General features: G+C 41.7%; 1 protein-coding gene across 1 annotated transcript in view; it reads left to right on the top strand.

Moving 5' to 3' along the window:
• Positions 1-17,339, top strand: part of T265_12892 (hypothetical protein) — a gene marked incomplete at both ends in the record, with an annotated part of 39,419 nt that overhangs the window by 6,108 nt on the left and 15,972 nt on the right. The window contains 5 exons of the mRNA XM_009166067.1: positions 3,962-4,100; positions 4,657-4,922; positions 6,983-7,121; positions 10,819-10,917; positions 15,442-15,614. Coding sequence (XP_009164331.1) covers positions 3,962-4,100; positions 4,657-4,922; positions 6,983-7,121; positions 10,819-10,917; positions 15,442-15,614 — 816 coding nt within the window. The remainder of the gene's footprint in view (positions 1-3,961; positions 4,101-4,656; positions 4,923-6,982; positions 7,122-10,818; positions 10,918-15,441; positions 15,615-17,339) is intronic.

Below are 17,339 nucleotides of genomic sequence, written 5' to 3'. Positions count from 1 at the left end.
ATATAACCCTGAATGGGTTTTCGAGGCTGTTCCAGAAAATGCTTAGTTCAAGATTACCTTTGCCTCACTTCATATTTATCCAATGAATCAGCCGTTTATGTTCCTGGAGAACAGTGTTTCTATGTGATGGAATAATAGGAGAGAGTTTGTCAAAACATGTTTCCAAAACATGTTTCCTAACACAAGGTGTTTTTTGACTTGGGTCGAACATGATAAACGCGCTCTACCCACAAACGATCAAAACAAAATGCTCAGCAGAATTAATAATGCGTGCCCTCAGAGTGATGGCACTAGGATAAAGGAAATAATCAATTATTAAGTCTGTTGCTTGGCAACTGACAACCAACAAGTTGTTGTTTGTTTAGGGGCATCAAGCTGAGGCGTAAATTCTCACGGATACGTAAATAACCGCTTCGCCTTAGTTTTATGGGATTCTGCCTGCTTCCGGATATTTATTGCTTTTTATACGGCAAATGCGTAACGTAAGCTCAAGTTCTGCTCCGGCTTTTGGAGAAAATTAGGATCTCCTCTAAGAAAAATCAAATGCTGATTGCGCCCGCTTTAAACACAACGAGGACAACCCATTGGGGTAGGGTGCTTCGTGCATGAAGATCGAATGACGGCTGAGTCCTAGTACAATAACACTAATTCCCTTTTGTATGGCTTGATGAAGCATGGAAACTCAGTGGTCCAGCACCAGAACCAAGTTGTCCACTGTTCTTCAGTACAGCATTACAATCGCGAGAGGGCAGTGAAAATAGAAATGGTTTAGAAGGGCATGTCCAAAACGCTCCAGATGATGCAACCCTAAGGAATTTCAATCGAGTTCTGCGTTATCATCCCTAAAATGAATGGTTGCCGTGAACAACAAAGTTTTAATACTTTGTAGCCGTGAATAACCTCAGCCGGGGAGGTGAGGTCACATAGACTAATATCACCTATTAGTCCTACAGTTTTAGTATACTTATGGGGCTTTGTTTGAAAGTGGGGTTTTGAAAATCTTCCTTGATCAACATGAAGGACGTCCGCGTACTGTCACTGAAATATCTTATTTATTACAGTGCCTGGTGATTTGATAGAAGGCTTAGGTCCATGTACTCAGGTAAATTAGTTTGCCGGATGATTTCTGCTGATTTTGGGTGCAGTTTGATCTCCATGGCTGCAATCGGGAAGGTTTTGTCTCCCACTGAGCCAACTAAACATAGTTACCGAAATTTTTGTTCAGGCTGACGATATTAACTGGGGATTCATGGTATATAGCTCGTGGGTTTGGACACGTTGGAGCATGCGTCATTGCTCAGTCACATACAGAAGTGAAAGGCACAGAGCAAGGCTGGTAGCCTCTTTGACAAGCAGAATTGAGAATGAAGATCGTTTGATGGTCTACCTAGATCTATTGCAGAATCAATGCTAAAATAGAAAGCTCTGGTTGTGTCTTATGTGGTTTCCGCGCGGAGGGTTGCCTCTTATTGACTAAGACAAATGCCACAGAAGCAACCAGTGGTTATTTGTTCAGCAGCTGTAAGATCCACTCATTTTCGTGTGAACATAGTGGGTATTTATTCGTATTAATCACTATTGGCATCTGTCGATTGTTCTACCCCAAAGGATCAGCAATCTCGTGGCGCCGTTTTGCTCGTGTGATACTCACACGCTGCTTCCATCCTGTGCATTCATGATCCCTTCTACGGTAGGTGGCAGGTTTGGCATTCAACAACATATTGATAATCAGTCCGTTCAGACGAACTGCACTTTGATGATGGAATTTGAAGCGTTGTTCCAAAACATATATCCAGGTGGATATATGACCAAAACAACCTTCGTGTTGTACAATCACCGCTCGTAACCAGGATTTCTTAATTCATTTTGAACTTGCTGGGTCGTTTGATAAACTTTTCTTCAAAAGGCTCCTCGCAGAAGCGCGCAGAGTTATGCTATTTCACGCAAGCAATTTCTTTAGAATGAAGGTATGTTTAAGCATTCACTCAGATTATACTGCTGAGGAGAATTTGCCCAGATGGAAGCTAGTAATCGTAGACGACTCAACGCCACTTCCGACGGAATAAACAAACGAACCGTCTGAACTACTGAGACAAAACAAGCTGATTTCTATGATTTTGTCAGACGCACAGAATGCAGGTCTACTCCGTCCAAACATTTAATTGGCAGGATGTTTTCTGATCACCAAAGTGGCCATTTCCAATTCCGCCTTGTTAGTTTGATACAGACTTGGAGGGACTAGTTTGCGTTAGGATATTTTTATGAAATTCTGAGATCAGTTTATATGTGGATCACCGCCATGAACAGAATTCCTTTTGTGGTAGTTGAGCTCTGGAAATAATTCGATCCTGAAAGCTATGCAGGCCAAACCGTTATTCACCAAGTCTTTATCAGAAAGACCATTGGAGGACATCCACACCAGGTTCAGTGAGTTTCTCTGATACGAGCGACGGGAGGTTGTACTATTAGGGGAACAACATTAGCAATACCTCATCTCTGTCCTCCTCCGGAAGAGAACTGGTAACAAAACTTTGGGTTAGCGTTTACCTTCAGGTATTTTGAAGGCGGGACGCTGTCATCAGTCTCCGGAAAATCGACCACGCCATCATTCACGCTGGTCAACAAACCTAGAAAATAGTGTTTTCGGGTTCAAAGTTACACTTTATGTGCCGGAGAACTGGGGGTCAAACAGCCATGCCTTACCCACTATGTCTGCCGGGAATGCACGCCCAGACATTTGAGCCAAAGTTCATAAACAACCGAAGGGCTTTTGGGATTTGAGACTGATACTAGTAGGTGTCTACAAACAAAAAAAGAATGAAGACCTGCCAGCGTCAGTCCCCATTAGAACCCATGTCGACGGACACGTTCGTGCTAACCCCAGATGACTTGGGGTCTTTCACGCACCCGAGTTGAAATTCTGTAACAATGACCTACCTAAACCGAGCGAACCGAACGATAAAGACTCAAGGAAGCTACTTACACATCCTTCTGACTTCCATTCCTAACACAGAAGAGAAACAATTCGGGTTAACTTTGCGCTGTTGGATAACAGGAATGGGAACGATCTGGATGCAAGAAACGTTTGATCAATCCGAGGGTATTGATTTTTTGATTTCGATTCACACCATGAGCAAAAAAGTCTGCCAGAATTTGTTGGCTCTTATCATATCTAGTCAGTTAATGGACAATATATTTCCCATGAATGACTTCAACACCCACGTTGCCTTGAGAAAAAAAAATTGACATCCTGCATTGGAATCACAAAATCTCACCTGTGATAATATGGAACCTGCCATCACCAGCGTACTGACAAACTTCACAGGAGCGCCCGTATGGATTCATGCGTGAAGTGAATATAGACATTGTTTGGAACAGATATTTCTGCAACAGCTGCCAGCATCAGTCGGGTGTATGAACCCCTGAGTAGGTTTAATCACCCTTGAAATTCCAAGAATGACTGGTGTGTTGAAAGCAGCTCTAAGATCCCATCTACTCAGAATAGTGACGCCACATTCAGTCAGTCATGTCATCTGTGCAAATCCGTGGAACAGGGGTTCAATGACTCCAATACATCGGGTAAACCTGGCCCGGCTAGGAGTTAGACGAACTTCTGACTATCCCTACGACTTGTGAGATCCCTTTCGAGGCACTCCCACATGAACCGATGCCCGGTATGTAGTAGGGTTTCTTGTCAGTACGCCTCAGGTATGTACTGGCCATACATAATTTTTATTCGTTTATTCTACCTAGAACCCGATTTTAGACAATTTCAGTGCCCTACGGAATAAAGGATTTTAGTAATGTACACACGGAATCACGTCAAATATATATATAAAAACCCACTGATATATTTGCATCATTTATTATCGCCCACAACTTTTGCTTAGATCTATTCATGTTTTGCGTACAATCAAAGATTAAAGCGACTTCTTCGTCTACCTATCTCGTCCACCAAAAGGCTCCAGATTCAATACCAGCTGCGATCGAGGACTGGTATCATTAGATATCATCTACACATTCCCTGAAGACAGTGGATCCTACGAATGCACCATCGCGAACCATTTCGGCATGGTCAAGACCAATCCAGTTACCGTCAGGTAGGTTGTTTGCGTAAAACGGGTAGGAGGAAAATAAAGCTATGACCGCATAAACGCAAATTTGCAGCCAGAAAAATTCGTATCCTATGGTATACGGCCATCATCCCACAAATAGCATGATGATGTACCGTCCATACCTACTCGGTTCTAGGATTCTACCACATTTATTCCCAATACTTCTTGGTCATATCACCTTTCACTGAAATCATTATTCAGCAGAAAAACGAAAGTACCTGTTTTATCTACCTTAAAAGTGCAAGCACGACTTACCATGGTGATAGCTGTCAGAATGTTCTACTTTATCATGTTAGCTAATCCCACCCACCCATAATTCGTCCTTCCCGGTAGAGCACAGAATTACAGTCAACTGACCAGTGCATGGTCTTCTGTTTCAATGACGAAATTGTGCACAAATTTTATCGTTTGTTTCCGCAAGAAAACTGTCATTTACCAAATTCTAAAAGGATGATATGACACAACCATATGTGGAGAAATTCACGAAATACTTTCTTGTTTGAATTGAGAACTGCCTTCTGACTGTTACACTCCCATACAGCGTCATGGCTGAGGTCGAGGCAGGCCACGAACAGGCTGAAGCTCAATGGGCCGCACTGTACGCGACACCGAGCGTTCCAACACGCGAATATGATAGGGATGAACGCAGTCAGCCGAAACAAGTGCCGCAGTTTGCGCAGCAGCCCGTCATCAGCAGTACAGACGTTCTGGAAGGCCAACCTGTACACATTGAAGCACAACTTGTTCCGACAAGTGACGCTACACTTCATGTAGAATGGCTTCGTGACGGTGAGCCTGTTGGAACAGGTGGGTTTTTATTTTGGAAACGTTTATTCCCAAATTAAAAGTTCGCTTGAGCAGAATTTCTTACTCATTTTTTGTCCAACTGCAGGGTACTGTCTTTTGTCACTGCTCTGGAACGATGTGCAGTAGTTAGGTGGACAGGGCTGTATGGGCCGTTGGCTTTTCATGCTAAACTCGTCTACCTGATCGATACCGTATTGGTTCCCAAAGTCCTTCAAGCTGTCAAACCTACACAACTCTGCAGAGTGCAAAGCTCTACAACCAAGTTAACTGTATGGCGCAGTTTGGTTGGCAGTTTAGCTGAAGTTTCTGTGTCAGGATGTTGCAATTCCACCACGGAAACTTGTGTTCTGCAATATTTTAATTAACAGCTTAAAAACGGTAGTTGACTGGGCGGATTTGTCACCATGGGATCGCAACTGACTAAACGGCCATCTAGTCTGATCGACCATTAGGGACGGACCGCATTAACAGTTCGTGTGAACGTTGCAGTATTTGCAGTAGGCTATTTATGCACAGTCCAACCCTTTCCTGATCACAATACTTCACTGGGATAATACTAGTGGGTTCAAATCTGCGTACCCTAAAGAAATCTACTGTTCTAGGAAACAGCTTAAGGCGCGGGCTCGGGATAGTTGAAAACGTAATTCAAATTTATAGATTTGTGAATGAACTGGTTGCAGAATTTTGTGTCCCACTAAGAAATTTCCCTAAGATCTTCCATGCTGCCAATCGGTGGTCACAAGCAAAAAGAAAGTTTCAAACTGAGAGAAAAATGGAAGCCTTAAAAACTGTAAAGTGGACTGCAATATTCCCGGGGCACTTGTAGTTTACGCCATAAAGTGCGTTTAGACGAGAAATCTCTATCTGCCCGATCTATATATCATGCCATGAAGGCCTTATTTCGTTTTATATGCTACCTCCTCGTGAACCTTCATCATGTGGTCTTCGCGAGATATCATTCTGTACTTTGGAGCGGCATTGCATAAGCACTGATTTCCCTTATTCTAACATTGATGTCACTTTCCCCGATGTTCGCCTGTGAAGTAAATATTGTGACATCATATTCATGCGAGATGACAAGTACCCGTTTGAAAACCGATTCTTTGAAATCTGTCGATCTTAACAAGACACATCGATGTTGATTTTCCAAAAAAGGCCAATTATGAAGAGCCCAAGTCCATCTATAATTGGATTTTTAACATGGGCAAGCGGTTTGAAATTCTATAATTGGAAGGTGAAACATGTTTGCTTCCGTTCCATTTTATTTCAATGGTTCAACCAGTTTGGCGTATGCAAACAATGCGTCTATATGTACCGTTCCGAAACCGTCCATTCATTTTGCACCAAAGCTTAACTATTACTCCTGCTTATTCAGCTGGAAGATAAGGAACGGTGACCTTAGAAATTAGCAATGCTGCATTGAAGAACACTCTCCGACGTTATCGTCTACTAATTATTGAACTGTGCTGCTATAACAGTTTGAGATGAAGTACCACAAAGTGATTATAAGGACTGGTCGTCGGTGGATGTAAAAGGGCTTTAAGTTAGGCTATAAAAGCTACGATTGCTTGTTGTGCACACTACATAGTAGTAGCTACCTCAAGGAGTGTATATCTTCTGATAATTTGTCACTTTATTGTAATAGTTACGAAATAGAGAGCATAAAACTATGTGGTCCCAATCAGTCTCCACGATCCAATCTACTCTCAGAGCATTTCAGTCTTACCCCAGTTATCCTATTAGAAACAAAATCAATCCTGACAACAGGACTTACGAATTTTCGTACGTACTGAAGTAATAGGGCGGGTAGAGACACGTTCCTCACATGGAATTCTTTGCCATATATCAGTTTCATCACCTCAAAAATTCATCAAACCTTTAATTCACGTAGCCAAATGTTTTACACTTTAAATCTTAGAGTTGAAACCGACGGATCGCTGTAACTTATGAACGAACTAATGCTTTGGTGCTATTTTTTCTGAAATGCTAATTTTGCGAAAAGAGAAAAACTCCTGTGGTTCTGGGGTACCGAGCTGACATGGCTGTTTCCGAATTTGCAGGAAGTCGCTTCAATTGCTTTGTCGACCGTGGCCTAGTAATATTGCAAATTGGCTACTGTCTTGCCGATGATAGTGGTCAATATGTTTGTGTTGCTTCCAATGCCCTTGGACGTGAAGAAAGTCACCCGGTGGAGCTAAGGTAAAGGATTTTGTGGACAAATTCCTGTCCGTGGTTTTGTTTTCCATTTTCGCTCTTCTGCTCAGAAAAGTAACTTTATTCTCAACCACATGGAAAATTCGATACTTTGTTTATTTGAGATGTTGACCTAACTATCTCGGTTACATTTTCACTGATTATTTCTGCATACATTGGTCCTTCGGATGATGTAGTAGCCAGTGACATTTAAACCGATCATTGTGTATGATTCTCTTTAGGTCCGTTTGAACTATGTAAGTGATAAAATTACTTAGGCGTTGCCCGAATGGCGTGCTTCACACCGGGTGCCATGGAGACCGTAACAAATATGTTTATGAATCACTGTTTGTTTACCAAGCCGAAAACTTTTGCCGCATACACACCACCGAAATCATTTGTAAAGTGTTAGTTACTCATCCTTATCTCGTCAGCCGCTTACTAAACACAGCCAGGTGATTTTCGGTATTTCTATCAATCAGAGCGTAGATGGTCTTCGTGAACGTACAATGCAGTGACTCAGTATGCAGCGTGGGCAGTAGCGTAGTATTCCAATTGTACTCTAGTGGCTTTCTGAGAGTGGCTTTCTGATAGTGTCAGTCAAAAAGTACTTTCGGTTCTTTAAAAGAGGACATGAAACCTTAAACCAAAACACTGCTCTCCAATGGCTCCTGCTCTTCGCAGTAAACCCCGTTCCAAATGTGGGGAAATACCTGTGGAGGCGAAGGCGTCAGTATTAAGTTGCAGGTTAAGGAGGACCACAGCTAGTTTGTATAAACTGCTTGCTGAGACTGATTGCATGTATCGAGCTACTGAGTATCTGTTAACGATCACAGCAAGGTAGTGTTTCTTCACAAATTGACCACAACGTATCTCCCATAACGAGTCTCCCGCATGTCGTATACCAGTTCCCCTGCATTCGCGGTGAGATCTACATTAACAAGACGGACCGGATCCAAGGTGAACCATCCTAGATACACGTACCCCATTTAATGACTCAGCGGATTCCCCAGGACTGAAAACTGACCTTGTCGACTGTAACACGCATTCAAGGCGCCAAATATTAGGTTGACCCTCAAAGCTTCATTCGGACTTTTTGTTCAGTTCTAACTCCAACCTTTTATTTTCTAATCTAATCGATAATGATTAATCACTATGGTCACTGTAGTCACCATACACTAGAAATTCCTTGGAATTCGCAGTTAGTTTGCCTTGAGCACAGGGCAATCATCCTTACTTATTCACACAATCACTCCCTAGGTTCATCATTCTGTTGCGACTACACTTCTGAAAAACTTTGTGTTCTCTATGCTGCTGATGAAATGAATGTAAAATTGTCACTCCCTAGTAGGCCTCTTCTTGATTTATTGTTCAGATAGTTTCAGTTAACCAAACGCATCACCATTTGGTCCTCAGTCAAGGTGCAACTGCCAGTGTGCAATTATGCGACCAAACGGTGTGGTGCACCTGTGAGGATCCGCGAACCAGTGGCTTACCCTTATGCACATCAATATTGAGAGTGACTCTCCATCGTATGACTCTTTCGGGCTGTTTATCAGTTCGTTACTTTCGGCTGCTTTCATTGGTTGCCACTTATTTTCATCCTGGTGTTTCTTTGCCCTGAAAATAAGGGCTTCAAGGGGCTCAGGTTTCTTCGTTCGTTGATGGGAGATTCGAATCCAAATGAACACACTTTTTCAGTAGCTTGTTCTCTGCAAGGACTTCTGCATGCAATACGTTCTGTTTGGCATTACGATCGGCTAAACCTCTTGTGAATCGGTACTCTTGCGAAGGGCTTACCCCGGTGGTTTCTTAGTTCCCCGTGCGGAAATGTTCACATTTTAGAATGTCAACATGTTACCCTTTGGATCGTAGTATCCGGGAGTTAGTAACTCCGGATTGAAGACCACATATATGAGACAGCACTTATTCTTTGATTTCGTACCGTTTTCTGCAACCCTCCTTGGCTCTGTCCGGGCTAGAAGTCTGAGTTGTTGATCAAAAGCTCAAATAGTTTGCCGTCAATGGGGATATTTTAGAGTTTCACTTGAAAATGTATGCTAATATACGACCGTTAACTAATCAAACCCATAATTAGCTAGTCTCGGCCTAAGGGTGCACTCTGCCGATGATTTCCAGTAAGGATGAAACAACATTATAGGCTTTTCCGTTTCCAACAGGATATAACAGTATGTTTGGGTCCCCTGTGTTTCAAATGGCAGAAGTATTTCTTATACAGTTCAAAAGAATAATTTATAAAACTGGCTCAACCTTTGTCCAGTTTGGTGATGAGTGGTGGATAGGTCATTTTTACGGGTTGTTCTTGTTTGTTATCCGTGCTTACAGTTGCGTGGCTTTGTGGCAGCGCAAACTTTCCATAGGATGGGAAACGCTTTAGCAATTACCTCGGTGCCTGACATCCTTAAGATGTGGCAATACATTAGTAGGACATTTCCCGGTGGCATGTGGTGCTTATGGGAACGGGTATATTAGGTTACCTTCCTGAAGCGCCTTACAAACTAATCCATTATAACCTGATGCATTTCACATCACGTGCGCGTAATCGTGACTGTCAGTTTACAGGAAACACTGACGTAGATGCACGAAACGACGAATACCATAAGCAAATAGGTTTTGCCACCAATGGAGAACTCCTCACCAAAAAGCGAACTCGGGTTACCATGTTGTTATAGCACAAGTTTCACAACAGTGGTACAGTCGATTCCAGAAGTTGCTTATAGGCTTTAGAAAGAGCCAATGAGACGCTATTGAACCACAAATATGGGTCAGTCAACCAGTGTTAGAAAACGGAATTCCATTATACTACTAATATTCATTTGGCTGTTAAACAGGTAGTCCTAGGAAAAATAAATTTAGGTTCAGTTTGAGCTGTTTTGTCATGTGAGAATCCACATGAACCTTAGTTGAGTAAACCTTACTGAATTGTGTTTTAACATGCTTCAAGACAATGACAAATTTTCTACCTACTGTTTAACCTGCACCCACGAAACATAATGTTGAACGCTACTGTCAATTCTCAAGATGACGACGACGAAGTGGAACTACTGAGATTTATGTACCCTTTGATTGGCCACCAATTAGATATGAAACTGTGTTGCAAAACTAGCTACTGTTAGTTGGGGTTTCCTGTCCCCGACCTTTTCAAATATAGGTGTGAATTGCACCGGCATAAACAGACTTGACAAAATGGTGACAATGAAACTGAAGTGGGTGAGTAACACCCAAAGTAAGTATTCTGGGAATCGAAGGTGATAATTATAAGCAAGATATAGCCACTATTCAGTATGTCCGTTTCAGACAGAGTCCAATCAGTCCAGATCCCGACAAGCTTCAAAAATCAATTCTTCTTTGATACTTCACGAATCCTTTTCAGACCGAAACGTTCCACGTTCATTGCCTGATAGACCTCTTAGCGATTCGCTAACAGCGCTTCTAAAATTAATTATTTCACCTTATGAACATGTCTTGCTTAAATGATGCTGATCAAGAATAAATGTGATCCTGCTAGTGTTCGGCACCTGGTTCTAGTAGACATTTCTCCAAAAACGATAAAACATCATGGATGTTTATTTCACACACTTTTTTGCACAGTTGAGCTCTTCCAGTAGCAGTTGAAGTGGCAAAATTTTTTTTCCACAAACTACTTCATTCTATCTTCTCATCTGTTTGATATTTAATGCAGGTGCATACCGGAGGAGCGGGTTGTAACCAAATCAATACTGGATCAACAGTCTATTAATCATCTGCGGCAGCTTGAAGAATTCGGGGAAGAACACAACCCGTGAGTGCATTTAATGACCCATTGTGGCATGTGTTTGTGAAAGATGACCATTTCACGCTAGATCGCATGTGGTCTGATTTATGCTATGTTTACCCAAAACTTAATGTCAGATTACTCTCCAAGTAGAATTAGTAGGCAATTCGGAACTGCACTTTGCCACGTCGCTAAACAATGTGGTTTAGCACCTCTTCGCTCTGGGACTCCTCTACATTCCAAGAAGTTTGTCGGCCGTTTTAGATGGACTGAATGGAAGGTTTCTGCTCTTAAATGGAAATTTTAGCTTTGAATCTATATTAGGTTTGGCTGCTCTTATGAGCGCAAATCTTCGAAGTGTCTACCAAAAGTTAAAGTCCCAAAAAATCCTCCGTTTGCTTGTAGCACTGGTCCAGATGTACGGAAGAACTCCTCTTTTCGAGCCCATATTTCCTCCATTTTTATGTTGCACTTGCAACCGAATTGGACAAAACTGTCCACGAATTCGGTTTGGACGGGAGACTTAGCTAACTACAGTGGACCTTCACAAGCAAGAGATGCAGCTGAATTCATTTGAGTTTCCTGTCAAAACCAACTTCGTTTGCAAACGCGGGTGTGGGTCGAAACTTGTGACAAAATTATCAATGAAACAAGGCTCTCAAAGCGGAATGTGAAAACTGAACAAAAGTGTACAATAATTTGAGCCGCTTGATGATTAATCATCCGTAATTTTAGGTTTCCCCAGTTCAGTTCAGTTCTTTTAGACATGCTAAATATGATCATCTGATCATTCTAATTGGTGCAGATGATAAGAGAAGTTCGTGCATTGAACCGTTGGAGTTCCGATGTAATGTGTCTACGCCGAGTTCACCGAATTAGGTACGACTGTTAGGTAACAGCGATTTGAAGGTTATGCTATTCAATGTCCACTAAATATCTTTATATCTTAGCATTTTCGTCTCTGGTCACAACTGATTTTCTGCTGCTAGTTTTGTGTCACTACATGCATGTTAGAGCTGCCTACTTAAGAATTCTCTTGAAATTGTTCGTGCTGGTGAAGCCACGGATAATAAATTCGAATTTCAGACGTTTCTAGGACGATACGCTCCTTGTCATACCCATTCAGCTTATCATTCTCTTAAATAGGCTTAGTAGTAGGATACATTTAAGTTGATGGAAAAATCATTTCTCGGAAAAAGTTTGGGTCCGTCATTTTTGAACTTGGACGTCTAAGTGAATAACCAGATGCTTCGCAGGTGGCTTTTACTCTGTTTGATTAAATTTTCGCTAGTTCCGTCTACAAGCAAAATTTAGCGATGCACAGCTGGAATCGATTTGTCGGTTCCCACGGTCTGCGTCGTACTGCAACAATACCGAAAAACTGTGCCAAAAATCGCGCGCTTTTGTTACCTATCGATTAACCTGGAAACATGACTGCTGTAACGACCAGTCGCCCGTATTCTGAATCAGGTCGGAAAAGCATGTCAGGTCGATGAGTCATTGTGTTTTATTACAGCATTTGTCGAACGACCATGCGTGCTGACTTTATGTTGCATTCATCTCTGTAAAGCACATCAGGGGAAAGTTTTACACTCCACGACAAACTGTGAGTAATGTACAATATTTTCCTACGAAAAGCCACGCTTCACTATCTATTAGATGCTTGGAAGTAATTATTTTGAAGAAATGACCTGATAATCAATGAAGCTCCCCAGAACGCCAAAATAAGTGGTTTTAGAAGAATGAATTTCAGCGTCTATGAAATGATTTTTATAAACCCCTGGCAGAGTTACACGTTTAGATTGCCGTTAAGAAGGGGACCTAAATGTCTACGTTTATGCCAAGACACTCACAGCTCGGACCAAAGTAGGAAACTTTCCATGACTGTGAAACTAATCTTGGGTGAAACATTAACGAAAAATTAATTGATTTCAAGAAACAAACAATAAAATTACTCGTAAACAGTCAACAAAGGTCGAAGCAAAACTACTAGAGTTTTCTAAATCCCCACTAGCCTAATGGCGGCTGACCTAGCTGCTTATTCAAAGTAGCCACTATGGTGTTCAGCACCAGTTTATGCATCACTATGTTGATTGTAGGGTGGGCGATGTCTGGCTTGGAGCTTCATGGTCAGTTAACGCGTTTTTGGTGTGTGCATGTTCTTGGAAAGGCCCATCATCCAGTCGGAGGTTTCCATCCATACATTTTTAACAGTACTGACTGGCACGCGTAATTGACAGTACCTGACTCCAAGCATTTGAATATTATGAAAATCGTTACATCAAGTTGCTTTTTATCCATTAGAAGGGCACTTGCTCTATACCACATTGTTAGTTTTGAGTTTTTATTGCTCTGCAAAAATGGGCGTTTGAAGTTTATGTCCCTTAATGGAGGCATCGCGGTCGATTGGTGTACAAAGTAAGAGGTCTGAAGCGTGAAAACGCGGTTCCTAATGACACAAGTTTTTGGCCACCTAGCGGTTGTTTCAGCCGTATCCAGCGCTGTCCTAAACGGACACAAATGGGTAAATTACTCCTTGTTTTCCTAGCCAGTTAGTTCAAAACGGGCACAAATTTTTCTTAAAATGGCCTACCTCTACTAGTCACAGACTGTTATTATGAAAGTTTTAGCAAAGATGTATTCACGTTAGATTGTGTTAGTTTCACAGTTTCACGGCCCGGCTTTCATTCAGTGGGGACTTTCAGCATAAGCACTGTGGATACAAGTCGGAAAGCAACTAAGAGAGTCAGCCAGATAAGGCGTCAGTGGCTACGTCTGTTGGGAGAAGTGGAAAGCTAATTATCGCAAGAGTTAGAGTTATAGGTAAATATAATCAGCTTCTATCGCATCCTCTACGTTTCACATAAAACGCCACTATTAGGTGAGTGAAAATGAATGCTTGGTTCGGCTGACTAATGGTCTACTCGCAGCAAAATTAGGACTAACCAACTGCCAATTATCTGGCAATTTTTGAGTTGCTCTGGCTTGTAGCTACGGTGACCTATGCACCGTATTTACTACGCAGAAACGGACAATTATAAGCTTGGAAATATATAAATCCAAACACATTGCGTTGAACACGAGGCGCGCAAGTGCACATATATTGTTCACCGTAGTATCACGATTGTGATGCTCTAACTTCATCATCAGTGCAGACCAGCCCTCATGGGAGACAACAGTCCACTCTCTCCAAAGGTTGTCTTCGTGAATTGGAAGACAACTATGTCGGAGTGGATGGATGGGGAATCAGGGAACAATTAAAATGCCAGCCACTATGGACACAATCAATCAAACTAGCAATCTAATCAATCTATTTCGTCTCCTAGAATGCTCAACATGACGCAACAATTTGTCGCAGAGATTGCTCTAGAAAGGTTCTCTCTACGACTGTAACAATAGCCTTTCCGAATGGTCAGTATATGGTACAGATTTTTTTTTTTAAAAATGTGCAGGTCCACCAAACTTGCTTGGCTATTTCGATATGTTCCAAATCTGATTTCTAGCTGAATGGTGATGGCAAATCATGGAACTGGAGAAGCAATGCCCACTGAGTTACATCCGATTGTTTTTCAGTAATTTGATGCAGTGAAATAAACCATTAGATGTTTTGTGCTGATGAAGATATTTCGACGTTTTAAAAGTGTCCAAAATTGGGAGAAATGCGGCGTGCGTCTAGTATATTCAGTAAAATACCACACAGATTGAGTCAATGGGAATATCAAGGCGACTTGCATAATTTTCGTCATGTATAGTTTGGTACTCAAGAGGGAAACGAAGCTGATGAGTAATCGGGTCGACGCTAAGTTTTGGATTTAAACAACGGTAAACAAGGGATACCACTTTGCAGAAGAAACTTCAGTAACCTTGTGTTATATATTACTGTCGTATTAAACGCTTTGTATCCTGTATATTATTAATGCAAATACGTACAGTAAAGCTTGTACTTGTGATTTTTGTTTTATCTGCTGCTATTTTTAGCTGAGGTGGAAGATGTACGGGTGGGAGAAACGCACTTAAAATGAGTTATGGGCGCGCCATTTGGATTAAACGGCTTCGCTATTTTTATGGTTCGTATAAGATGGTCGTAAAACTAGAGGTACTAATGATAACGGTTAAAGGATTTTCGAACGTAACGGTATAGGACATGAATGGACACCGTCCAAAACAGATTTTGTCTATCAGAGAAATGTTTCTGGGCAACTATCCGCCTTCTTGCTTTTTTAATTCACGAAGCAAATGAGACTGTTTTACTGGGTTTTATATTTACTTTCATACTGTATACATAGGGGTTAGGTCATGTAATTCAATAAGTCAAACGGTCAGTAAATATTGTCGGTTTACAAAAGATTGACGTTTCTTAAAGTTAAAAATAAGACTTCACACGTTTAGACATGCTTAGACTCTTTGTTCGCCCTATTAGCATTCGGTAATTGTCTAGTGCGATTGCTCTTCAAGCACCGATTTTCGAGTGTTTCATTGATGGAAAACAGGCTAATCTATTCCCACCAGGCAGCTTATATTATGCGAGATCTTTGTTTCTCGGAATTACAGTATTTTGGAAGAGGCGAAACACGGTATTCCACCAACCTTCAAGTCCGGAATCGAGCCGCCGTCCATTGAAGTACATGAGGATGAACCCGTTGCATTCTTTGTCCCTGTAGACTGTGGCAATGGAGATCGAGTGACAGTTGAATGGCGCAAGGACGGTGAAATCGTGACTACTGGTGAGCAGTAATCGCACAGCCATGCTTATTTCTCTGATGTGTAAAACGTTTTCTAAATCTACTTATTTTCTCTTGAGCATCGCAGCTGCTCTTCAACACAATGTCACAAATATCAAATAATTACGTATTTTGGTTTAATAACTGAACATTTAGTTGGAGCGCAGAAAACATTCTGCACGTATCATACAGCTTACCTGACCCATAGAAGGACGTTCTAACCCACGGACCCTACGTGGTCACATCAAGTGGAAACTGATTCGTAATTTTGAAGGACAAATGAAATTCATTTGCCATTCTCCTGTATGTATGCGTTTGGTTTACTCGGGTCGGCTACAGCAATCAGTGTAGCTCTTCTCCCTCCGGCTTTGAGAAAGCGCCGATATTGACCTCAATGTGGGAATGAGGGTTTGCCAAAAATCTGACTATCAAGCTCCGTTGTAATCTTTGATTGGACTCATTCTTCTGAGCGGTTTTTAATATCAAGATATTAGGCCAGATTATCGCGCACATCCACGATGAAGAAAGCAGTGAGTAAATGTTTCCACGAGGGAAGACTAGGAAGCTGTTCAACTCTCTCTGTCTGTCTCAAAATTGGGATTGAAAGGGACTAGTTTAAAACCACATCCCCGACAGTACAAGGTGGCTCTAATTGCTCAGTGTTCAGGGGTAAACTCAGGTTGAACTGTCTGCGTGCCACGACTATCCGAAGCAAGTCTAACGGAGCGACTTGAATAACAAATCACTGAACTGGATTTCCTCCTCCTCCATGGGCTTCATAAATATTTTGTTTCCACGGGAAGAAATGGTCTACAATACACTTGAATGAAGATTACGAGACATCCTCCCCAACTTGCCAACGCTTGATTTTCGATCGAGTGCCAAAAACACTTCGGATATACAGCCTTCGTGCCTTCAAGTTGACAATAGTTTAGCGTCATTTTTATGCTGAATTTTCGTTGGACTGAATCAAGTTTTCAGTGAAATTTGTTGCACAGGAGCCTGCTCATAATTTTCAAGCAGTCTAATCTTACCAAAGTGATTGTTTTGACCGCTTTGGCTCGGAGATGATCGATCCCCGAATATATCTGTACATTTTATTCGAGTGGGATTACGTTGCATAACCGAATTTGCATGCTCAGTGGAAATAGTATGACTTAAATGAGTCTATTCAAGCTTCACTATATAAACCGATGTAAGATCCTCATGTGAATGAACCAAATAACCCTCTTAACAATCGCAAAGAACCTTTTCGCCTGGTCATCTAAGGTAAAAATGTGCAATGAACATGTCGATGGACATCATTGAGACATCGCATAGAAAAATATCTTTCCATGGTGGGCAAAAGTTAAAATAAGTTTAAAACTTTTGCGAGCAAAGGTACGCGTATACAGGGAAATCGACCGATATCCGCGGATTTTAAGTGGGCATGGAGGCAGGTAACAAAATGTTCGCTAACTTGAGCAACTCACATGCTTAGGGAATATATTCTGCACTAAATTACTGGTGAGTATTGACAAAGGGCAACTTAGTGAATAGTATCCTTCTCAGGAAACATCGGAATTCGCAACTTCTCATTAGTGGAGTCAGTGCAAGAAGGCATCCATCCGTCCGCGAAAACGATGTCATGTAAGCCTTTCTTGCAGTAAGCAGTCATTATGTTTGAGAACAAAAGAACTGTTTCTTCTGGTGAAATTTGCCTGTTTTTGAACAGACGCCTGGTGACAG

The sequence above is a fragment of the Opisthorchis viverrini genome (genome assembly GCF_000715545.1).
Source record: "Opisthorchis viverrini unplaced genomic scaffold opera_v5_21, whole genome shotgun sequence".
In the NCBI taxonomy this organism is placed as follows: Eukaryota; Metazoa; Platyhelminthes; class Trematoda; order Opisthorchiida; family Opisthorchiidae; genus Opisthorchis; species Opisthorchis viverrini.
Note: the sequence above shows the minus strand (reverse complement) of the source record. Positions and strands in the feature narration are given on the sequence as shown.